Below are 24,549 nucleotides of genomic sequence, written 5' to 3' on the forward strand. Positions count from 1 at the left end.
CGCGGTCTTCGCTCTCGATGTTGTTCCGGAAACTTCATAATGCACGCTATGGAAAGACTATTTGATTTTCTCTCTACAAGTTTCGTGTCGGTATCATTTTTATTTTAGTGCGAAAGAGCGCCAAGTGGCGGACTTATTTCCTGTAGCGGATGCGCGAGCTTGCATGCGCGAAAAGAAGGACTGCGCATGCGTCGATAATCGCCTCGCGATCTGTGGTGATATGTGCTTCTTGCGAATGAGTCAACGTTCGTGCTTTTTCTAGGATCAAAAATCGCGTTTAATTTGGGGTGTCTTGTTGTCGGGTTTAATTTAGCTCTTGGTGTTCGCATTCTCGTTTGCCCATGTTTAATGTTTTCTCAGGCTAGGTCTTTCAGAAAAGCGTCGTCGTCGCATCCCTGATGGCCGCTGTGCAAGCGTTCGAGCAAGCACCGACCGCTATTCCCTGGGAGTAAGTGCATTTCAGACAAGTTGTTTCTAGTCACTGAAGTATTCACTTAACGTTCGCTGTCCGCGGGACGCTAATTCGAGTAAAATGCTATTCGCCTGACGTAACGTGTGCTGTGAACTCGGTCGGTGAAGATAGGCCTAAACCTAAACGTGGGACTGCTGGCCTACCGGGGTCGTGTCGCAGACAGTTTTGTGTTGTTGTTGCTTCTGCCGATTCGGCTCACCGCTGCCAGTCCGAAGACGCAGCGGCGTATTGATAATTGACTGCCGCAGTTTTGTTGTGAAGCTACGTCTTGCGCCTCGGTTAAGGATTTTTTTTTTCTTCCTGTACATTTCGCGCTTGAATGTCAGCGCGTGGATGCGAGTGTGAATGCTCTGCGCTACGACCGCGCTACGTTTTCCGAGCGGCGCGCCAGCATTTTTTTGGAAACAACCCTACGTATGCTTGCTACATCGCCTAGCCGTCTTTTGTTGCTCTTACCTGACTCTCCGTGGGGCGCCTCTGTACAAGCCACTCGGTCAACTTGGAGAGTTCGCCTTGATGGAGAGCCAATGCTTCACTCCCTTCGACGTTACTCGCTGCTTAGTTGTCATTAGTGGTGCCAACTCGTTAGCTAGCTCCGAGCGGGCGTTGGCTGGACTGAAGCACCGTACAAGGGCTTGCTTGACACGCTTTGTCCAGCTTCGTCTTCGAAAGCAATAAAGGTTGGGAGGGGGGGGGGAAGCAGTCTTGGCATTGTCTGCAAGACTAGCTACCGCTACTGCTGTAGTGTCACCACGCAAAGAAAAAAAAAAGTGAAAATGCCGCCCGCTTTGTTGTTTCGCACCTGTGATTTTTGTTAGCCATCGGTTTGTTGTCGGCGGCAGAAACACGCGATCGCCTTCGAAAAGCCCCGACTTTTGGGAGACTTGGCAGTTGCCTTGTTTTTGTCATTCTCTGTGGAGTTCGTTATGAGGGACACGGGAAGAGGCGTAAATCGGAGTTGAAGCACGTCGCTCGAGTCGTTACGGATGAATACACCGTACTAGCACGCTAAACGCACCTGGAAAATGTCGCTTCTTCCGGGGCTAGCCCCCCCCCCCCCCCCCCCCCGTCCCTCCGCCAAACACAATCGGCGTATGTACTCACTTTCGATGCGGAAGAGCGCGGGGTAGCTGGCATCTGAAGCCGGAGGTCCGGCCTCCGCGCCTGCTTCGACAGTTCGTCGGGCTTCGAAGTATCGTCTGCCATGTCGGGGGCGCCTTTCAGTCACATTGCCAGGGCGAACAACTGATGTGCACGTTCACGACGCTGCTTCGCGACAGGTCTGGCCGCGCCCGATAAGAGGCCGTCTCTATACGTCACGTTGCGAGACGCGGGACAGGCCTCTTAATCTTGGCGTGCCACCTCCCCCGTTCTCTTGTCAGAGACGTGCAGTACGAGTGCTTATCTTTGCGAGCGACGGGTTACGTGTGAAAGACAATTTTGCTGGCGCCTTCGAAGTGCGGGGAGGGGACGCGCTTTCTGGCTAGGATTGGTGAGTCGTGCGAAGCTTTTGCTATGCTAATGCGTGCTTTCGAAGTTGGCACCGAGAGCACGAATGCGTGAAGCTGGTACTGGTAGCCAAGACGATTGTTGCAGCGCATGGAAGGCCTGTGTAAAGAAGCAAGGGCAGTGGTGCGCAAACCTCTAGGCTCGTTGTAGTGGTCGAGGCACTTGCTGCGCTTGCGTCTAAGCATGGTGGAATCTATGTACGACTCTTCTTCGAAATGCCACTTTGGTGAGATCCTGGCACAATTTCAGAGAAGCCACACTATCAGAACCAATACATTGCCTTATACTAAGGCGTACCTCGTAGTTGGCATGGCGAAATATTTTCCCCACCATTTGCGCACAATTCTTCTATGTAGAACTATTGTCTTTGCTTTTTACAAACAGTTTTATGTTTCCCTGCACGTATCTGTCAAGATCAGACATGGGAAGTAGTCCTTGCAAATATCATACATGATTTGTTAAACCTTTAAAAATGTGCAGAGAAGCTTTTTTAACAAGCAGTCAAAGCTATTGCAGAGCCCATTCTCAAGTGTTGCAACAGAGGGGCTCAGAACTAAATGTGACACAAAAACCATGTAGGCAGTAGCAAGCCATCTTGAGCCACCATTGAATCCCAAGAGAAGCCAGGAGTCTTGTGGGTTCTCCTGCTGTTTGCAACACCAGGCACAGTATAAAAGGCCAAACTGCACATATGCATGCCGGTGTGCGAAAGCTCGTGCCTCACGCATGCACAGATGGTGCAGGACAGATGGTACACATCGAAGTGCAGTGCGAGCACACATGTGTAATGTTTATGCACGCTTAGAAATAGTGTTGTCCAACATGGTGCCACCCATGGCTCCCACTGCTGCGTGAATTCTTGTGATGACTACGTTCTCATTCGCCAGGAAATATCGAAATGAGCATTTGCTTTCTCTAAACTTGCCTGAAACTTTGTTTATGAGCACATAGCGCCTCCAGTTTTGCGAGATTGTTCGGCAATTCCAGCACCTGTAGGTCTAATGAGACATGTCCGCTTAGCAACAACAGGATTATGATGGCTAGAGGAGTAGGTGTGCCGACTGACCCATGGAGAAAGAGATACATGACCAACCCTTCTGGAGCTTAGTTCGCAACTTCTCCACATCATGACGGAAAAGTGGCGCTGTGCTCAGTACAATGGTTCTCAGCGACGCATGTCGTCTGGTACTTGTGGCAGACGGCACACAACAGATAAAGCACGCAGTGAAAAACTCATCTGTAGCCGTCAATTTGTGCAACAAGCTGCAGGTCTCTGTTGTTGCATGTTTGCGAGTTTCTAAGATATGTTGAAGCTTCTACGACGAAGAGGTTGGCAGCATGGTTAGTGGAAACTCATCTCCAATGGCAAATAAGCGGAGTCTGCACCAAATCATGGCGATTTCTCTCCTTGAGAGAAGGTCAACAAGCACTTATTTCTTTACTCTGAACATTAACTCACGCGGGCCTAAAGCAGCATTGTTCTTCGTGCTAGCAAGAGCAGCAGCGGACACCACTTGTTGGCGAAGGACACTTTTAGAAACAGTTCCTCAAGTGCGATTTCACCGATGTTGTTAACTAAGAAATGTTTACCAAAGATGGAGTAATATGGTGCTACCGCTGGTGTCTATAATATGATGCCCGAAAAGGGAACATTTTTTGGGACTGCAATCACACATGATTATGACCACGAACCCTCGGAGAAATCAGAGCAAGAAGCTGCGGATGAACCCTGCACAAATTACGTCAAGATTTCTGCCGGCGATTGCAGAGCTTGTCATCGCATACCGTTGCATCACGCTCGGTCACTGGAAGTGGAAGGTTCCATAGCTGCTGCATTTTCTCATTGAGCAAAATTAGTCTAACATCACTGTCAATAAACCTCCTCTGTGTTTGCATTTCCATATGTTAAACTAAAGGTCTTGAAGGGATGCACCAAGACATCCCACAGAGGTGCTTGCGTTTAATGTACGTAAGGCAACAAATACTATTCTAAAGCTGTCGTTCATTTTCCACACAAATGTCGGTGCTCTGGTTGCCTCCCAGAAATACGAAACTATGCTTACCAAGGCGTAAAGTTGAGCCAAGTGGGCATGCATCTTGTGGGTTTAAACAGCCATTACCTACGAGGTGCAGCAAATACAAGGCCTGCAGGCGCAAGCATACGTGTAGGTTATGCAGCAATTCGTTTCATATGTCACTACTACATTATCACCTACTGCTCGTGTCTAACTGGTACTGGTGACAAAGTAGGTGCAGCTGCGCACGGGCTACTGGTGAAGCGGGAATTGGAATAGAATTGTTGCATTATTTTGCCCCACTTTATGGTTTCAGATTTTCAGTTATGCAGTGGTTGTGCAATACAAGATTAGCACAGCAACAAAGCTCAATTATTGTGCAGCAGCATGGGAAATAATGCGAGGACCAGTGCAGAAATGCTGCCCTGGTCTTCAGATTGTTTCACATCCTGTCGCACCACAATAAGTACAAACCATCTAGCCCAACAACCGGCAGTGACGCAAAGATCAACTTCTCGTATCCAACGATCGACAGAGTAAATAATAAACGCAGTTTGCGTATTGCCAGAGGAAACAGTTGCCGAGCCAGAGAAACAAGTGTGTGACTGGGGATGGCAATCATATCGTCTAGCAAGTCTCTTCATAGTGAGAATGCCTACACTATTAATACTTGCACCTTTTGGGGTGTATTTTGTCACTGAACAATAATAAGTTGCTTGCATTTTATTTCTCGAAAACTTGTCTGTCCCAATAGCAGGAAAAAGCTACAAAGCTTATGCGTCCAGTGCAAGGCAGAACAAGTTTTGAAAAATGTGTGCAGTCGCTGCCCAGTTTTTCAGAGCATAATCTATCAGGCCCGTCAATTATTATGAGCCTATCCCAAGCAGCTGTACCAACTTGTAGAACCAGCGTATAACACCAGCAGGAACTTTGGTCTCCGTCACACGTTTGTGGCACTGATACCGTCTTACTGCTGCTATGAAGAGCAGATTGCTTGTTCACGGTGTGTGTACCCCGTCATGTTACGAATTGTAGTGAATAAATATGTGAAATTTGCATGATTTTATAAGGTTCTGGAGGCTTCGTTGAAAGTAAGTCAAGGTGGCAGAATTTCTGTTCATAGCATTTTACGAGCTATCATAATTACACAGCAATTTTCTCTTCATCGTACAGTCAGTCATGCTGTGTTTCTTCATAAAGAGTTGAATCGGGTACGCCTTCTGGTCTACTAGAGTCTCGATTCTACCACGGACTTCTTTCTCAGTATTTCACCAACACCTTTCAGTCTTTCCCGAATCGCTGTGGGGCTATTTGAAACTGTTTGACAAATAATAAATTATGCAAAGCTTCAGATAGCTAATTATATCCTAGCATACTAGCATAGGAGTTCCCTGCGGTAATTTTTGTTGGAAACTATGCCATTTGTTCCTTGCGCTTCAACTGCGTGGATCGTAGACTACCACAAGTGAAATTAAATTCATGGGTTTTATGTGCCGAATAGATATGAATGGCAGGCTTGTCATATTCAGGGAGACCAGATTAATTTTGGCCACCTGAGGTTCTTTAACATGCACCCATTGTGCAGCCCACGGGTTTTCTTTTTTTTTTTTTTTTTTTTTCACTTTCATCTAAATAAGGCGGTGGCGGCCTAGATTTGGTCCCGCACCCTCAAGCTAAGCAGCGCAACGCGAAAGCCACTACACCACCCCAACACAGCAAGATCATAGACTGCCAGGGAATTCTCATAAAAGCATTCAAGGAATTTGAAAATACCAAGTAGACTTCTTGTTTAAGATTTGCAGCTAGAAAGACAAAATAGTGTTTTTCTTTTCTCTAAATTTTCTGTGACAGGTGCAAAAGTATTGTTCTGTTCACCTATGCGAAACAGTTTCTTCGTACCAGATGTGTGTGTAAGTAGCAAGCAACAGGCAGGCATTGCAAACATGTTGTCTGAGCAGGCTGGTCTGATTGGCTACGATCCAGTCGGCTAAGTGCAGTACAGTGTCGTTGCCTCGGCCCTGCATTAAGTGTAGGTTAAAAAAGAAAGCCATAGTTAGGGACAAACCTATGTCCGTGAGAGTGCTGATCCGAGACTCGTTTGGGTGCGCAGTAAACCGGAAAGCAGCAAAGAGATGGAGGCTGGCGTGCCCGTGGACCCAAGCCAAGCTTGGGAGAACGCGCGCAAAGCCCTCGAGAAGGTGCAGACCACCAACGGCAAGACTACAGCTGGCGCTGAACAGATGGCTGCTCCTGGCTATGGTGCAGGCTTCGGCTACCCCTACTGGCCAGGCCAGCAGCAGCAGCAACAGGGATGCATGTATCCCGGCTACATGGGGTGTGTCACCGTGGCTTTGCTTATTTTGCTGGTTCTTTGGTCAGGGTATGCTGGCAGGGATGTAGTCATATTTGTTCCGTCCTCGTTCTTTCACCCTCCTTGAATTAAACTTGTGGACCGCTAATGTAGTTTTGAATTCGACCTTGTGCCACCATCTGGCACATTAGGTGGTTAGTGCTGAGGTTGCTTCAATTTGGGACATAACTGCGGCGAGCTTACAAAGTGATTACACCTTCAAGAAAGACATTGGAGGCAGTATAATACGTTTTAGGCAAGTTGATTCTTGTCACTGGGCTCTTATAACGAAAAATAAGTTTTCGGGCAGAATGCACGAACATTTGATTTGCACATTGGGGGTAGTATGGCATCTTTAGAAGCGCAACTGACGCAGGTGTTGTGTCAGCCGTGTTGGTACGACATCTTTTTCCCGTCTTTAGCACAGGAACTTTAAAAACAATGAACAGTGGAGGACTCACGCCAGCGCTGCTGTTTCTGCACTACACACTAGAAAAGTTAGATGGATTCAGTGAATTCAGGAAGCATCAGTGCAGGTTTGCATCGATTAGAGCCCCCTTGCCTTATATGTTGTGCAACAGTTTTCTTCTTAGGTGATGTTCGCTTTTTTGATAGTACCAGTCACGCAAGCCTTTACTTTTTTTATTATTATTACTATTCAGTGGCTTCAACTTGTCGAAGCTTTTGTGTTGGCAGCTCCTTTCGCTGTTTGAAAGTACACAGATTCGTAGCTGTGCACTCAGTCGTTTGTAGGGACCATAATTTCACATGACATCACGACATTTATGGTGCTTGCCTTTGCCTATACTTATGTCTCTCAAGTTTACGGAATTGACCTTTTTGCGCAGGTACAATGGCTATCCGCCTCAAGGGCCCGGAGGTGCCGGCTACGGCTTCTACCCCCATTATGTGAGTGTTCAGTTCGCATTGTGCTTGCTGTATGCAGAAGCTTACCTCTACCTTAGTAGCAGCGCACAGACATTGTGCGGTTACAGTGACTACAGAAAAATAAAGCTCTTGCAGTAACTACTTCTGTAGTTGAAGTCCCTTACGGCAAGCGTAAACGCTCTTTCCTGATCGAATTTGTGTGATGTGGGAAAAAAAAGTGTAGTAAGCAGACCCAATTAATTCATACTGGTAACTACCTCGGTGGTACTGTATTCCCATGGTGGCACAACATCGGTTAAGGAACTCGTAAACTGTGGCTTCAGATTTCTCTCTAGGTAGTGTACTGTAAGAAAATCTATGTATGCGTGTGTCCTTAAAGGGACCCTGAAATGCTTTTGACGATTTTCTACAAACGTATTGAGTCGTTAGAGTAGGTCCTTCTGATCATTAATTGACACATCTAAGTGCTCCGCGTAAAGCCTGTAATTTATTATAAGGTTTTAAATATGCACATCGCTGCCGATCGCAGCGCACTGCTCGGCGGAATTTTAAGCCGCCCCTACCCATATGACCGAAATCACCCATACGACGTCAGTGGGGCGAGCTATCCGATTGGCTGACAAGGGCGCGTGATCGATAATTTTTCCAACTTTACGGTAAACAAACGATCTTCGTAATAGTTGGAATGTTAGTTAATTTGTTTTTATGAAAAGAAAGTAACATAAAGAGAATGCACAAGAATAATTTTTCAGTACACTTAAGCACTTCCGGCACACAGCATGTGTCGTCTGCTTGTGTTACAACGTACTCCATTTTGAAGAGAGCTCCGCGGTCAGAGTCGGTCTCAGTCATTTCGCGAGCACTATAATTCGACTTTGTTGCCTTGTGGACTGCAAACGTAGCGACTGGCAATATGTCAAGCTGCGACATCGTGTCCCTCTGCAAGGCAGCGTACGAGCGAACTGGCTGCTGCGCATCGGACTGCCGCTATCCGATCGGTGCCAGGATTTGCGCGTTTGTGGCCGTCACTTCACACCGGAAGATTACTAACGCAATAGCGTTTCCCGAGTCCGGTATTAGGGAAAACGCAAGCGCAAGGGGACAGAGTCTGGCCGCTTGACTTTGCCGTAACGGGATGAGCCATGAGATGAGCAGAAGGGCAAATGCGAATGGTCTGCACGGTGCAGCCACCTGGTGGCACAGAGCTCAACCATACACAGTAGCAGCAACGAAGTGTATTCTTCTTTGCTGCTGGTGTGTATTTTTCGCAGGAGTGTAATCATGAACACGTTGTTTTTATAAATGTTTAAAATGTTTTACACTTGGTTAGAGCAATATTTGCGCTTTGTTTGGCTGGTTAAGCGCTGCACCAACAAGTGTATGGACCGTGCAGACCGATCAGGCCGCTCACGTACGTCTACGCTAATGTTCCTTCATCAGCTGGAGTTTATGCCTACAGTCATTTGCCGAAATGACCAGCTTGCCTGTGGTTACCGGAATACAAGACACGTTCGGCGCTACGACAGAATGCTCGCAACGCACGCTGCTTCGATAGCTCTCGCTTGGGGTCGACGGCCAAGCGGCTAGCGGAGCGGTCTCGCGCGGGCGGGGGCGGGCTCCAAAACAACCGGAAGTGGACGATGTGACGTCGCATCGTGACGCTGAACCAGTGAAGGCGGAGCTTAGCCCCACTCGCTCGGCGAACGAGTTGAGGAGGGAAAGCATGGCTAGGGAGGAGGGTAGCTTCTAATCGCTTGTAGCTCCATTAATACGTAACGCTTCACTTAAATTGGGGTGCGAATGTTCTACTTAAGCTGTACCCTACGCGTCTACAAAATTTGTCCGAACCGTTTCAGGGGCCCTTTAAACAAAATTATTTGTCCCTTATCTTGATGGGCCTCTTTCACTGGCTGTCGCTTTTTTGGGGCTCTAGGAGTCCCTGTTCTTTATGGCCATTAGAAAAGAGTGTGATTAATGTAAGGATGTGTTTTTCCCTCACTTATACAGTCCATCCCAGATATATCAAACTGTCGCTGGTCTTATTATTGTCTGACAAAGGAAGATGTACACTGACCAAGTAAAACTCATTAAAAGACAAGGCATTTCAGCTTCCATACGGAAACCTTGTTCACAGTGGGGCAGAAAAGGTTGAAGTGCCTGTTCAAATAGGTTTAAGCATATGGCGCAAAGCACAGCGCATAAGACGGTGGGAGGGTTCCTTCAGTTCGAATGAGCGTGCATCCTGTTGGTTGTATCTCAAGGGACTCCAGGTACAGACGTGGCTTCCAGTTTCTTTCATGGCCAATTAGACTAGACTTCATCCAATCAATATTCTGCGTAGTCGTTGCTGCGTGCTCTGCCAAAGCATTTGAAGCCACTCTTATCCGCACCGTTTGGTGTGGCGCAGCTGCTGTTCAAATTTGCCTGTCTCCCCTGTTTAGAAGCAATCGCAATCAAATAGTTGTGGAACCCCCTTGAAAATCCCATGCAAAAGTATGGTAATGTACTCCGCATACATTGAACTCCCATTCACTGCCACATTCTATATACTGAACTGTGCGCCACAGTCACTTCAAGTACCGGCAAATTTGCAACGGCACTGTTTTGGCAGGTGGTGTCAAACAAGATATTGAACATAAAGGGCAGTGCATGCTATGGAGGAAAAGGTGGGAAGGTGCTCTCAGTTTTGCCCGGTGCACATAGAGATGGCTCTTGCAAACTGCGACCATTTGTTATTGGCAAGAGCAGATTGGCACTCTTATTCAGTTACGGAAAAGGCCTCCCAGAAATGCTTTGCTGCCGGTTTTTTGTGGACAATAGCTTTTCACCAGCGGGACTTTTGGATTCTGTGATTACAGTTCGAATTTAGCAATGCCACTGCGCGCACACTGCGCGGAAAGAAAAGTAGAAAAAATTCCTGACGATTACATTATTGCGTCATCGAACTTGTTCCAGTTCTGTGCTGCAATACCTTGCTGTTGGCGCCTTTCAGAACATGTATGGTGGCGGCTACTTCCCGGCGTCGGCTCCGGTGCAGTTCCCGCAGCCTGGAGGCGGGGCAGCCGCCAACAGCGGTTCCCCCAAGTCCGGCCCATCTGTCGCTTCGGGGGCGCCGCCACCCCCTCCTGGTGAGCAGGTCCCTTCCGAGAAGGAGGGCGCTGCCTCTGAAGCGCCTTCGAGTGGCACCTCACCCCAGGTGCAGCAGCAGCAGCAGCAGCAACAGCACCAGCCTCCCATGGGATTTGGTGCACCAGGCCCCGCTCCTGGCTTTGGCCCAGGCTTCAGTGCAGGCTATTGCCCACCGGCTCCTGGCTATGGCTTCTACTACGGCTACAATGGGATGGCACCCAATGGCGAGGTTGGGCCCAGGGGTCCAGCACAGTTTGGTGCAGGCATGCAGGGAAAGCGTGAGTGGAGATGCTTGCACTAGTCTTGGCTCGGTGGGGTGCATGGTTCCTACATTCTCACACATGAATTATGACACTTTATGTTGGGATAATTGTGATGGACACAATGAAAGCTGACACGGATAATGAAGGAAAACCATAGAGTGCACTGCATGTGAAACTGTGCGTGTTCAGTATGTGTCAGTGGTTTCTACATCATGCAGGAAAAACTAAGTCCTTAGCCACGTTCATAGTAATATGCTGCATTTTCACACGTATAGCCCACAGCTAAAGCTACCTCAGTGGTGATTTTCACTGGTTGATCTGATGTGTGTTCATGCTTTCCACTGGTCATTGCGGATTGATTCGTCTCACACCGGATCGCTCTCAATTGCTGTGCTGCTGTGGCAAAAATTTGGGCAGAAATAGGAGGCGCATACATCACTTCAATGTTCATGTTCATTGGTGCCCGCTGGCGACTTTGGTTGCCATGGAAACATACAGAACGAAAGTTTGCCACGAGTTTCGGAATCTGTTTGTGTGATGTGGGCATACAGACTTCTGGTATGAACTTCTGCGGAGTATCTTCACTCTCCGCTGTCAGATTTGAATTGAAGTCTGAGCGCTCGCTCCAGGATTTCAGGGGCCACTCCAGATCGACCAGTTATAAAAACGCCACCTATCGCTGTTGTGCTTATCTTGTTAGTGTTCATCATTTTCACTGCGTTTCCACACTGTCTCTGTTCCAGAGGCACCTGGTGCAGGTGGCGTCCGGTTCAGCCTTCCCAAGCGAGGCAAGTTTGGCGGGCGGGGTGGTTCTCGTGCCAACGCCTTCCAGCAGCAGCGCATGGCACAGGGTGGCGGTCAGCGGTCAGCCGCCGATGCAACTCAACGCCTCGAGGACTGCATGTGAGTTCGCCTCGGCACAAAGGCACAGAAACCGCATAGAAAGGGGCACTTGGCCCCTGCCTTAGATCTTTGAGCCCCTGTTTACATGGTCAACAGCATTAGGTGGCCTTAGATCTTTGAGCCCTGTTTACATGATGGTCAACAGCAATAGAGTTTTCGCATACTACTACCGTTAATGGCTGCGCTAACTGTGCGCGCATGAAGTATACTGGAATGGATCTCGCCAGTTACCATGATCACGCAGCAACAAGCAAAAGCCCAGGCTGCCCGCTTTGGTTCTAACTTGTTCGCATTACTCTTCACTGTGACAGCAGGAAATAGTAAAATAGGCCATCACAGTCTTATCTCATGCTTAAGAAAAATATGTTAAGCAGTGTTTTGTAATTATTGTGATCGGTTGTATTATTTTGATGCTGCTAGGCCTAGACAGGCAGAAACATGCATAGGTTTCCACCTAGCAGATGGTGCCACAGCGTTTGCAGAGCATCGGTCATTGCTAGACACTTAACAGTATTGTACAGAGTGCATAACGTGAACTTTCGCCTTGTGCAAATCGTACTAAGCTTTCGTCCAGGCGCCAGATTTCACAGTGCCGCACTCCACAACTGCGTACTGATACATTGTAGGGCACAGTGGGAGTCGCGAGCTATGCAACACTTAGGCTTGCGTCTGATGCCATGTGCTCTTGTCTGGACTAAGGCATGCTGCTCTCTCGTTCCAGGGCCAACTTGACTCCACACGGTGGGGACTGGCCTGAAAGCCTCAAGTGAGTGGCTCTTTGCTTCTGGGTGATGGCGACGGGGGGGACAACTTGGGATTCTGTCGAACTGCTACATAAAAGCCAGAAGTGAATGAAGCCAGTGAAAGCATAAGGGAAGTTTGGGTGGTTTCAGGTGTCTTCTAAACATGTCTTCTAATTATTGAAGAGGGCAAGTCCATCTTTGTGCTTTGTAGTAAAGGAAAAGTGACACATAGCAGTCCAGTGAATTGGTAGAGCAGATGACTGAGCGAGCCGGAGCGAAGGGCAAGTTTTCGCAATGTCCTGCTCTCACAGGACCACCAACTACATCATGATGTTGCAACATCTGCACCTCCAGAGAAACCAAACCTAAACTGGACGTAGAGAAGCTATTATAATAAATATTTGAGGGTGCTCAGAGGCTAGCCAGTTTATCTGGGGATTCAAGGCCAAAGGCGTTCGTTTAATGCAAGAGTCCAAAATGTTGTCAGTCCTTGGCATTCAAATCGTCCACGTGGCTTGACAGCAGCATTGCCGCTTTTTTTTGCAGGCGGTATGCCATGCGTGCCTTTGGCAAGTGCAAGTCCGAGCTGGATCGAGATCAAGTGGAGATTGTGCTCAAGGGCAAGCTGACCAAGATGTACCGTGACGGTGCCATGTGGTCCATAGACTGGGACAAGGAACCACTGCCCAGGTGAGATAACCGAGAGTTTGACGAACGATCATCTGGTTGGTTAGCGTGGTAGCATCGGGTAGCACAAAAAGCGAACTATTAGTAATTGACCAAGTCGGGAATGTTAACTGTTGCGGAACCCGTGCATGTTCACTGCTCACAGTGCAGTGTGCACACTGTCGTAGTGGGCTTATTAGTGTGGCAGCCGACTTCTAGGAAATATAATTAGGACGCAATACTATCTCTACGGCACCTAATACTATCAAGTGGATAGCTACCGTATTCATTCGAATATAGGCCTATAGGTTGTTTTTTTTTGCTCTCTTTTTCAAATAATCATTTACCAAACTCTAGGGTCGGCTTTGATTCAAGGATGGTAAAAGAACTCACCAGTTTTTAATTAAAACAAATAAATATGGTGCATAGCTAGCACCATCTAGAAAAGTCAGTATCGTAGCTGCTACTAGCCGCGCCAGTAGCCAACTGTAGTACACAAGTGATGTCGCCATTTTGGCCTGTTTTGTTTTGACCGTTGCGTTATCGTAACGGCAATGAACAGGCAAATCCACTATACTGCCGCTTTCAAACGAAAAGTGCTAGCCGCAGACACATAGTCAAACGTTTAAGCCTTGAGCAACTTCAGCATCGATGTGACAAACGTCCCTGTTGGATGGGACAACGGGAGATGCTTTCTGTGTGCGCGTGCAGCAACGAGGATGGCATTTACCAGACCACAGCAGCGATGGTGACTTGGAATGAGCTCGGCTTGTTCATTTTAAATAAATTCTGTTTTCATTTTGTGAGTGCTGTTCTCGCCGCGGTTCTCGCCCCATTTTTTTTCCCCCTACATTCGAGTTGTTTATTTTTCTGGCTTCAGACTTTCGGGGGTCGGCTTAGAATCGGGGCCAGCCTACATTCGAGTAAAAACGTAATACCCTGCCCAAGTTATTACAACTCTACACGTCGCATGCTGCGCTCAGGCTATGACAGTGTTTCCGCTGTATTGTGAACAATGAACCTGTATGAGTTAGAAACGGTGCATATTGATTAGCCCTAAATTGATGCATTCAATTTCCTCAGCACTGTATGCAAACGATCATCCTTGCATCTTTCCGCAGCATCCACAGTGAGCGTCTGCAGCAGGAGCAGCAAAATACTGGGGCGGGTACAGCAATCGGGGCTTCTGGCCCGGATGGTGCAAATAAGGTTGGCAGCGGCGCAGGGCTCGGCCTGCCACTGCAGCTACCGCAGTTGGGCAGCACGGGTTCTTCCAAGCTGCCGAGCCCGTCTAAGCCGGGCTTGGGTCGGCGGCTTGGTGGATTAATGGCTGGCCGGCTGGGCCCCCCGCAGACCACGCCCGCAGGAGGTGCCGGCGGAAGGCTCTCCTCCTCGGCCAGTGGTGGCGACTCGCCACCCGGTTACATACCGCTGAAGAGCAGTGGCGGTCGTCGGGGCGACTGGGGTCGAGGGTCGTCGTCGCGCAGGTCTCCGCGGTCTCGTTCGCGGTCTAGGTCCAGGTCGTGGTCTCCCCGGTCGCGCAGTCCCGCCCCGACACATGCCGTGGCGAGGGACCGTCGGAAGAAGAGGCGTTCGAGGTAACTAGAAGTTTGTCTTTGGTGACAAGAGACTGGATTGGAGAGGTTGTGTGGGAAATGGGTGCCTTTGGTGTTTCTGGCTGCAGTCCCATAGAGCTCTTGAGCCATTTTGTTTGGCCTGTCGAAGTGGGCATGGCAAAAGGAGTTGGAAAGGGGGAAAGCCATACCTTAGCACAATTTTATTGCTACTCTTGGGTTACACCGTTGGAGAGCCAATTTTCTCAAAGCAAAGTAGCATCTACAGTATGTGAAGATTCCTTTTCTGTAAGGGATACATGGACAAGGTAGCCACTAAGGTCCTGTGCTTCTGAACTATATCAGCCTTTTGAAAGCTAGTTCACCCTAATCGTGCTCTTCTCATTGTTTCTTTGTCTTAAACGAAACATTGGTAATAGCCTTATATAGTAGCATTGTCACTTCGTGGTGAATAGCTGCGTTGGCACACTTGAAACTTCCTATGTTCGCTGCCCAAAAATCCATGCCTCTGTGTTAAAAGAAAAGCGCTGCTCTACTGTAATTGCCCTTTGCCAATGTGCATGAGGTAGCTGTAAGCCTGTAGCAAAGGCGTTCAACAATGCAGGTGGCTTATTTACAGTCCACGATTCAGAGCCATTAAAAAGTGTAGGTCTTCATTCTTTCCCTCACAGTGTCTGGGTGCTGTGACACACACATAAATCTGCCTTTGTGTGGGGTGAACGCTGCGATTTAACGCGTTCTGAAGCGTCGCGGTAGTGATAGCAGAAATCGTGTGGCACTGTTTATTTGAATTCTTGCATTTCTTTCACACCACTCTACGTGTACGTCTGTCTCTGGCGCAGCAGCTCCATGGAGTCGAGCCCCAGCCCAGAGGTAACTCGTTCGTCCAAGAAGGTTCTCAACTCGAGCGTATCTTCCTACAGCCACGGGGGAAACAATGGCGGTGGGAAAAACAAGAAGTCTGGCCAGGGTGGCCGCAAGGCCAACAAGAAGCAGAAGAAGCAGCAGCAGCAGCAAATGTGAGCCCTGTTCAGCAGTTCCGTCGTTTAAGCGAACCTTGCTGGCAGGCTTTCTTGCTTGTCAATTTGAGCGCGGGGCTGGTTTGAGTGAAGTCGGAAAGTAGGGATCGGGACTGCCGCGTAGATGCGGCTGATTTGCAAGGAGCTGCCAGTGGGGACATGTCTATATATTTTTTTTTTCTTAAACTTAATGAAACTAGTCTCGTACATTTTCTGAAGTTTATTTGGACGTGCAACCACATTTATTATAGACTAATCATAATTAATCCTTAAGAAAGTGAGACTGCTTCATTTTTGCAAGAGCAGCAAAATGCAGACAACTCGTGCCATTTCAGTAGACACATGGCTAGATACCAGATTGTTTCAAATTGTTTGGGGTCAAAATGTATTCTGCCTATGATTAACCTCGCATAGGTAAAGAGCAAGCTTGCTGTACCGCAATAATTATGTAAATTCATACTAATTCGTTCTGTAAGTTCATCCTGCTCGTTTTACTCATAAGCAGATAAGCAATTTTAGTATTATTCGGGGGAACAAACTGACATAAAGGAAGCCAGCGTAGGTGGTGAATACATAAAAGCCAGCAAACTTCCAAAGCAGCATAAATTAGGAGCAAAACGAGTCAAAGAACTTTTTAAAAAGTGATTGAAACAGTGATGTCTAAGTAATCTAGATGTTTTTGCTGTGACAAAACTAGCATTCACCTGCAAGTTTGCAGCTAAAATGCTCACTGCATCCGAAGTCTCAGTAGCTAAATGAAATGCGTGTAATTGATATCTATGCAAGGAAAAAAAAACAACTCCATATTGCTGCTGTTGGCAATGTTATCATGATCATTGCAGTAGGTATTTCACTGAAGTATTTGGTATTATCTGATAGCATTTGGTGTCATTCCTTCGGAAATAGACCAGCTGGGTGTTCTGATCGCTGATGCCACACCTTGTGTTCTGGAGTTGGCGTCTAGGAACCTTCGGCATGCCGTCCCAGTATCTGCGACAAGGGTTAGCGCCCCCGCCCCCTCATAACCATTGATGTGCATGGCACATCATAGCCGTAGTCTCAAACCCTACATAACTCGTAAACATTGACACATTCTACTGGTCGTACCAGACCTTTCCAATAGTGCCAAGTCCTGTAAGATGTGTTAGGAGCTTGGTAGTCGTGATGTGGCTTCACGCTTAGTTGCCCTCTTGGGAGTCTTCTGAAACGTTCCCAGAGCACTCCGAAACGGCCGTTCAAACATGCTGTAAGTGCAGTGCTTGACTAGGGCCTGTGCATGTTATCACTGCCTCGGCCTGAGCTTAGACGCCTTCTTCTGTCTTACTTCTTTCTCTGCGCTTTTCCAGGATTCAGTTTCAGGTGGAGGAGGACATGGCGACCACGGAGAAGCTGCAGAAGCGTGCGGCGCGCTTTCAGTCGGAGATCTCTGCAGGCAAGAAGAAGCGGCCCTTCTCGCTCGTGCTCACCATCAACGCCGGCCCCAACCTGGGGCCCTCCTCCGGCGATGGGGAGACGGAGCTGGACTGGGAATCCTTCCCCATTGTGGGCACCTGCCAGGACCTCGAGAAGCAGTACCTTAGGCTGACCTCGGTGAGTGCTCTCCTTTTTTATCTATGGAACGTCTGTCAAATGCAGGTTTAAATCTGTAGCCCTGTAGTTTCCGAAAAATTTTGCTGCAAATGTTTTTGTAATCTTTTTCATAAGTGTGCCACTTGTATTGCGAGTTGAACAGCCAACTGGTTTTTAAAATTAGCTTTGCTATTATTTATTTCAACTGTTCGGTCTGTCTCGTCCATTCAGGCCCCCGACCCGTCGACCATCCGTCCTGTGGAGGTCCTCCGGGAATCGCTGGACATGGTGAAGGAGCAGTGGCTGCAGAAGCAGGACTACCACTACGCCTGCGACCAGCTCAAGTCGATCCGCCAGGACCTAACGGTCCAGTGCGTGCGGGACCCTTTTACTGTGCAGGTTTACGAGACTCACGCCCGCATAGCTCTTGAAAAGGTGAACACTTTATTCTCTCTTGATTTTTCGTCTTGACATTTATTGGTAGCTGTGGTATAGTGGGTTCGTGTGAAAGAAATGCAGGCATGATGTGTTTGACAAACCAGCAAAGGGCCTCCTGTCAGTTTTGACAGCCTGTAAGCGATTTTGCCACGTCTGTATGTGATGCACAAACATCACTAAGTTCACCAGCCATGTCATTGGGGTGGTGACACAAGGTTGGCGCAGCTTGCCAGCTGCAAGCTAGTTGAGCTGGCCAAAATTCACATGCGCATCTGGTGTGTGCCTTTTCAAGTTGATCGGTTTTGAGGGTAAGGCATTGTTGCTTCAAGAATGTATTTCGTGCTGCGAGTGTAGACATGTTTGCTTCACTATAGCTTGTGTTTTCTCTGATCTTGCGCTCGGGGATTCAATCTATTATGATGTGGAGCATTAGAATACTTGTTATAATGAAAGCATGGCCAACGAAATGGCCTGAGCACAAGGTTAATGTTTTGGTTTCTTCCCTGCGGTGTGGCCTCATTTTGATGGAACAGGGTGCAAGAACTCTCGTGCACTTGGTTTCGGTTGCACATTGGAGGGACTCAGGTAGTCGAGAATGTGTTCGGGCACTCCCCACTATGCACACCGCCATTCATAGCCTGTATGTTGCATTGAAATGTTAGACCCTGTAGTTTTCTATATATCCATACGCCATGCCGGAAAAAACTCGCCATTGTGCCGTTATGGTTGGAAGTAAATTTTAGATATCCAACAAAGTGCTGCTTCTCGCTGTGGTTGCCATCAGGACAGCCAATGCTCTTTGGGTCACCGTTGGAACAGGCACGCTACCTGTGCCGTGGCTTGGTGCGTGCTCGTTTTCAGACAGTTGTGTTTGATTGGATGTTGGTTGTACCAGGGACTATGCGCATGTGCTAAAGGGGCTGCATGCTTTTTCTTCTTCTTTTGCCACCAAAGGGTGACCATGAGGAGTTCAACCAGTGCCAGACACAGCTGAAGACCCTGTACCAGGAGCTTCACAGCGGTAATGCCCTGGAGTTTCTCGGGTACCGCATCCTCTACAATGTCTTCGCCAGGAACACGTTAGGTGAGAGCTCCGAACTCTCAAGAATTCTGCGTGGGTACCTCATTGAGGCCCTTTGCTTTGGGCCTAGTTTGGTAGCAGCGTAGGAATTTGCGCTGCATTGTTGTAGCACTGTCTTAGCTGCTTGTGCAGCTTGTTCTGCACGTAAAAAGCATGTGAAAGAAACCAGGACATGCAAAAGCACTGTCTGTCACTGCAGTGAAGCATTTATTGTATGACCTGTAGACCAGAGGGTCCACTTCAGGCAAGGGCTTCACCTGTGTGTGATCATCTGCAGCAGTTCCTTGTACAGTCTGCCTATTTTTCGGACATGCTCGATAATTCGGACACTTGCGTAGAACCACCACGTGCCCCATAGAGCCAGTCTAAAGCCAGTCTAACAGGCGAGCCAGTCTAACATCTAAAGTTAAGACGCAAAAACCCGTCGGCATACGATTTTCCAGTACCAGACATTAGGGCGTCCAGCAGAGTAGCTCTTTTCGGTGTGTGAAGTAATCGTTGCATGCAGGAGGGTGATCACTGCTCCCTGGACATATCAAGCAGCTATCCTTCCTTCAAGGCAACATTAAATAACTGTGGTTACGATGATGTCAAGCAACAATGTACTAAAGAACTTTGTTGACCACAAGGCATAATCTTTATGTATGCTATTTCCTGTCCAATGCATTTGCTTTTTTTTTCCCGTACCTTTGGCGGGTGATAAAAATAATAATCAATTCACACTCGGTTTTCATGATTAATTCGCCTTGAAGTTGAAAGTTCGCTACTAGCGCACCCTTAATAAATATGAATTCTGTGTTCCCACATGTGTTGAACTGCCCTGTACAAACTGCTAGGATGAACTTGGTCATGGGCTTGAGAGTTGAGGTGAAATCGGTCTTTCATAATTCTGCGGTCTCCTTCGCGCAGAGCTGAAGACGATCCTGGCGCACCTGAACTCGTCGGAGAAGACCGACGAAGTGGTGAAGCACGCCCTGGAGGTGTGCCACGCGTGGAGCCTCGGTAACTATGCGCGGTTTTTCAAGCTGTATGAGCGGCCGCCCAAGATGTCGGGCTACCTCATGGATTGGTTCGCGGTGCGGGAGCGCCGCAATGCGCTCAAGGCCATGGTCAAGGCGTGAGTACTCTCGTTCCCACCACCCTTCACCCCCCTTTCTCTCTATCTGGAGGCACCCTGCCATGACGACCCTACGGTGGGGGGGGGCACCCCAGTGACAAAAGTACCCCCCTGTTTAGCTCGGACATCGCACAGCAAGAAGTGCTCGTCTGAAGTTTCGAGGTGTTTTTCTTGCACAGCACAGCCATATGTTTGCCTGTTGCTTTTTGTGTGCGAGTGGTTGCCGGGTTTACCCCCTGTCGTCTGGAGAAGCACTGTGAAAATGGGTGCGGTAATGCTAGGAGATGCGGCAAACTCGCAGCACAGGAGAGCATATTTTGCCAGCACCTTATGTGGTATCAGCAATGAGATGTCGCTACTGTTGACAAGAAAGTACAAAATGGCAGGCGAGAATAATGGTTAGTGTCAAATAAGCTAACACCGGGAGGTCTAGGAAACATTGAAGAGGGGTAAGTTCGTTCACGAGAGGTAAAGTTTTGTCTCCATCTGGACTGGCCTGGCTGATTAATTATCAGAGTGCTGGAGTCCTTGGGAGGCACTATTTGGCAATAAGTTCATGCTTATGCGTGCAGGCTACTGCTACTTCCTCAAAAGCATGCCATTTGTTATTGAAGAGTTCTTGGAAAATGAGCGTTCGTATCTCTAGTGTTCTGCTGCACGCTAACTGCACTTTGGTCACACTAACCAGCACCAAGGCACAACTGCATGCACATGTTAAGTTTCCTGCTGCTTTCAAAGGACCATGCGAAATTAGCAGGCAAATATTTTGCATTTTTCCACCTTTTTTTTTGCTAACCAGTGCTAGTTAACTAGTGCACTATTCAAGGTTTGCGTATGCCCTCAGGAGGACACCTTTGCTCTTTGTTGTGGATCATTGCCACGCAGTATGCTCAGAAGTGCTAGATTTTTGCCAGTTTTTACTAATATCACCGCGTGTTTATGGTTAATGCATGCTGCCCAAAATTCATTGAGTGCATTCTTGTGGGCAATTCCAGCATTTAAGACAACGCTTCTGTACAGGGAAGTGCCTGTAGCTTTCATTGGGTTAAAATGAGCATGCATGTCGTGTGAAGCAGTTACTGCTGGGGACAGTTTGCAACACATTGCAATCACTTGATGGGCTGCATGGTGCCGTGAGTTGTGCATACGAGTGCTTTTGTCGAACGAGACAGCACAAAGGTTGTCACATCCTTGAGTCATGAAGCAAGCTTGTGTTAACGTCTGCTGTGATGCCTCTAGCCCTCAGTGCATGCACCGGATTAGGAATTCTGCTTGGGCTATAGCGTCCTTGTTTGCACGGCCTGGCCTGTAGATGGCATTCCATAACTCACTTGCAGATGACAAATTGAGTTATGTAGCACATAAGCATTGGTTCACTGATCTATAGAATATGATCTGTTATATGAATTTTTTCCATGTGCATTATGTAAGGCAGTTTCCTACAAAGTTAACATTAAATATAGTGTGCAGCCTTTTTCATGAATCTACACATCAGGGCACAGTTTGGAAGACGCCGCCATTAGAACTTGTTCATTTTTTGAGCAGTCGGAACGAAATCAATTGGTAGTTTCCAGTTTTGGTGATATAATTTCTGTGGGAGTGAACTAGTTATCGAAATAATTAAAGTTCTGATGCCATTGCTTGTGGATACAGCAGAAAAAAAAATTGGCCATATTGTGGTTTTTCATGACTGTGACCCAGGTCCCCCTGCATCTCCCTGCCAGCACTGCTAACTTCTCTGCCATGCTAAAGCCACGCAGATGCAGCTCAACTTATCAGTAGTATTATCCTTGGAACACATTACTGTTAAAATTTTGAGCTTGAATGCCTGTTGCACTCTTGCACTGTAAGAGCACTTAGTTTTTGCACACTGCGCACAATATAAAGGGGTTGTTGGGGACAGTGTTTCGGTAAAATCTTGCAGACGTAACAGTTGGTTTTGTAGGTTTGAGTGGTCCGATTCAACTGACGACTGCGGTGAGTATGTACCCCCTTCACTATTTAGAATGGACAGCATACCCAAGACACTACAGCCTAGTGCCTTGTATAGGCTAGATTGTCTGATATTCGGAAGGAGGACCCTCTGCTGACTCCATGTACTGACTGCTGTGAAGCCAAGGAAGTTGAAAGCTAAGACAACCAGTGTCATGGTAGCTCTGGCCACTTCTGGAATGGTAGGCAGAATGCTTTTATGGATTTTGATTGCCAGTGTCGGCTGAAACAGTGCCGAACCTGTCATGCTCAGTTTCGTAAGGAGGTTGTTAAACTTTGCTTTGTTTCCGTACGTGCAGTAGGAAGATGTCGACTGGTTTTATAGAACTCGAGTAACCCTTCAACCTGCTCTGGATGCGTGTGTGTGCGCTAATGTTGCCTGTAATGATGTAATGCGCCCATCTGTAGTATGAGCTCTGATAGCCAGTTGTTGCTTTGATGAAGTTGTGATATTTTCCATATCATACTGGCACAGCTATGATTTCGCACTAAGCCAACCTTGCTTCACAGCTTTTTTTACATGGAGACAGCTAGCCGGGTAACGCTGTGAACTCAAACCTAGAGCTTTGCTTGCAGGTGCTCTTGCTAACTGCTCTCATCCTGTCTTGTTGTAGATACCGCCCAGTTTTGCCGGTAGAGTATATTGAGCGTACGTTGGGCTTCGCCGACCGCGAGGACGTGCTCGCGTTCCTGGCCGAGCTAAACGTGACCCTGGCAGAGGACGGCGCCAGCGTCGACTGCAAAGAGTCCCTGGCAGCCGTGCTTGCCGCCTGAGCATCGGCTGCCGACACTGCGGTTGCCGTGGCGACAGTGGTGGTTGCGCCCTTTTCCTCCCTTCGCTCACTCCCCTCCCCCCCCCTTCCTGCCAACATCCTTTTGCCCCCCAGCACCACCTTCGCCCAGGAGGAGGGGTAGTGTGTGTGTGTATCTCCCGTCCCGTCCTTCTTTCCGGAAAAGCCCCAGAAGCAAGCTCAGCTGGGAGTGTGACCACTGCGTCACAGACTGTAAATATGTGCATTCCGTCCCCGCTTTCGGTGCACCTGTGCTCGCGAGCGTCGGCAACGCACGAGCCCCCATCGGGGGAGGCAGGCTGCTCGAGCAAAGGGTTTCCCGGACGGAAGACGTCGAGAAGGCGGGGGGGTTCTTTTCCCTCGCCAGCTGCGGACAGTTGTGTTCCTGCCGTGGGGTGGGTGTGGGAAGCAAGGATGGGTATTTCGTGTTCTGAAGCTGTTAGGGGAAGCGAAATCGGAAGCGCGCATTCTCTACTACTTTCGCGATCGACCAGTTGCAGGGGCTTCGATTGCGCACTCGGCTCCGACGCGTGCCTCACGAACTTTTTTTCGAGCTGCTTCGTCGGCCCAGTGTGCTGCTCGCTCTCGAGGGTGTTCTCACCAGGTCACGGCATTGGGGAAGGGGCAAAATTCGACTACTGCCTAGAGGAAAATGTCGCTCCGCCCCTGGAAGGGGCCTAAATAATACCCGAGGAGCGCGGCACCGGGTCCACTGCTCTTCACCTGTTCCAGCTCCGACCGGCGTCATTTTCTCCGGTCGACGTTCAAGTCATCAGCAATGGGTAATGCCTTTCGACTGCCGGGCCAGTCCTGGAATCTCATAAATCAACTCATCAGCTGCAGCAGGCTCCAGCAAGTCGTCAACGATGACCTGGTGCAGCCAGCCGAGCCATTGCCAGCGGCCTAGGCTAGGTCTACAGCCGGTTCCCGAGATTTTATTGGCTACTTTAATATCGCTTGGGACCGTTGACGTAGTGGCTGGCAGCCGCCAAGTTGGCAGTCCGAAATTCTTTGCCACGCCTTACATGTCATGCTTCAAAGCTCATTTGCACAAGAACAAGTGTAATTGCAACAGAAGCAGCTCGGCTGCACCTGACCTGGCAAGACAAAGGCCAGGCTAGCTAGCTTTTCTCACATTTCAACTTGTGCAAACATTCAATGCAGCACATGCACACCATGCTGAATGTCGTAGCTAAACAGTGCGCCCAGTATCTTTGGGGTGTATCAGCTGCCAAGTTCCCAAGACCTCCCGCTTTCATCTTAATGATTGCAGTTGTCTGTGCACTGTTGAAAATCAGCACAGCAGTGCCGAACACTGCGCAGTCAACGTCGTGAATCGGAAGACGTCTTTCTAAGATAAAGGGCTTCTAGAAGTCTCTCAGCTGGCCAAAGCAATGGCTCCCTGGCTCCTCCCAAGCCGCGTCAAGCCTCGGGTTCAAGCTGGGTCAACCGTGTTGCTGAAGCACCGATTGTCACCAGGCTGCTCTTTGCGCAGATTTTCCAGATGGAGTCCGTCTACTTCGGGAAACGAAGAAAACTGCCATCATGGCGCCAGCAAGATCCCGAGCCCTGCATTCCAGGAACGAAGATAACCACAAAGGTAACAAGTCTTGTGGCACCTATGTGATACGAAAGCCGGTGCTTGAGACATTTCACAATATGCCTGCCCAGTTTTTTTTCAACCAGTGCTTGTCACTGGTTGTGTGTGCATAAGTTCTGCACATCAAGGACATTACTACATCTACCACTTTCCAAGGAAGAGATGCAATGTGCTCATTCTGTACCTAAATTATGTAAATGTGTAAGTAGCAGAGTAAAAAACACCCTATATGTAAATGTGTACATAATGTAAATAATAAAAAAACAAATTTGTCTATTTGGTCGAAGTGATTTCATTATTGAAGGTCTGTTGCTTCTCTTTGCTGCATTAGGGGGAACTGCCGCATGTGCTGTATTTGAAGTGTCTTTTTTTCAGGCTCTATGTATTCAGGGGCCTCTCGCCAGTATGTATTAGAAATTTTAGTTGTCAC

At 48.3% G+C, this 24,549-nt stretch overlaps 2 protein-coding genes across 5 annotated transcripts in view; one reads left to right on the forward strand and one right to left on the reverse strand.

Annotated features, from left to right (window-relative positions):
• The window catches only part of Pka-R1 (protein kinase, cAMP-dependent, regulatory subunit type 1), a 28,548-nt gene extending 26,789 nt beyond the window's left edge, over positions 1 to 1,759 (reverse strand). The window contains exon 1 of one of the 2 annotated variants that reach the window (XM_075701425.1): positions 1,577 to 1,759. In XM_075701425.1, the coding sequence (XP_075557540.1) occupies positions 1,577 to 1,678 (102 nt within the window). In that variant the 5' untranslated portion in view covers positions 1,679 to 1,759. Of the gene's footprint in view, positions 1 to 928; positions 1,097 to 1,576 lie in introns of those variants that run through there. The other variant, XM_075701426.1, reaches the window with a different exon arrangement.
• Positions 176 to 24,409, forward strand: LOC142589826 (leukocyte receptor cluster member 8). Of its 3 annotated transcripts, none has more exons than XM_075701416.1 (14): positions 176 to 448; positions 6,107 to 6,331; positions 7,195 to 7,255; positions 10,227 to 10,641; positions 11,370 to 11,529; positions 12,251 to 12,295; positions 12,819 to 12,962; positions 14,060 to 14,536; positions 15,358 to 15,531; positions 16,878 to 17,121; positions 17,332 to 17,535; positions 18,493 to 18,622; positions 19,529 to 19,736; positions 22,343 to 24,409. In XM_075701416.1, the coding sequence occupies exons 1-14, from the start codon at positions 399 to 401 to the stop codon at positions 22,500 to 22,502; spliced, it is 2,697 nt and encodes an 898-aa protein (XP_075557531.1). In that variant the 5' UTR covers positions 176 to 398; the 3' UTR covers positions 22,503 to 24,409. The 3 variants fall into 3 exon arrangements, with proteins under 3 accessions (XP_075557531.1, XP_075557530.1, XP_075557532.1); XM_075701415.1 differs by having other exon boundaries at positions 177 to 448; positions 15,355 to 15,531; XM_075701417.1 differs by lacking the exon at positions 176 to 448 and adding an exon at positions 1,863 to 1,964 and having other exon boundaries at positions 15,355 to 15,531.
• The last annotated feature ends 140 nt before the right edge of the window (positions 24,410 to 24,549 follow it).

Source organism: Dermacentor variabilis, chromosome 8, assembly GCF_050947875.1.
Source record: "Dermacentor variabilis isolate Ectoservices chromosome 8, ASM5094787v1, whole genome shotgun sequence".
In the NCBI taxonomy this organism is placed as follows: domain Eukaryota; kingdom Metazoa; phylum Arthropoda; class Arachnida; order Ixodida; family Ixodidae; genus Dermacentor; species Dermacentor variabilis.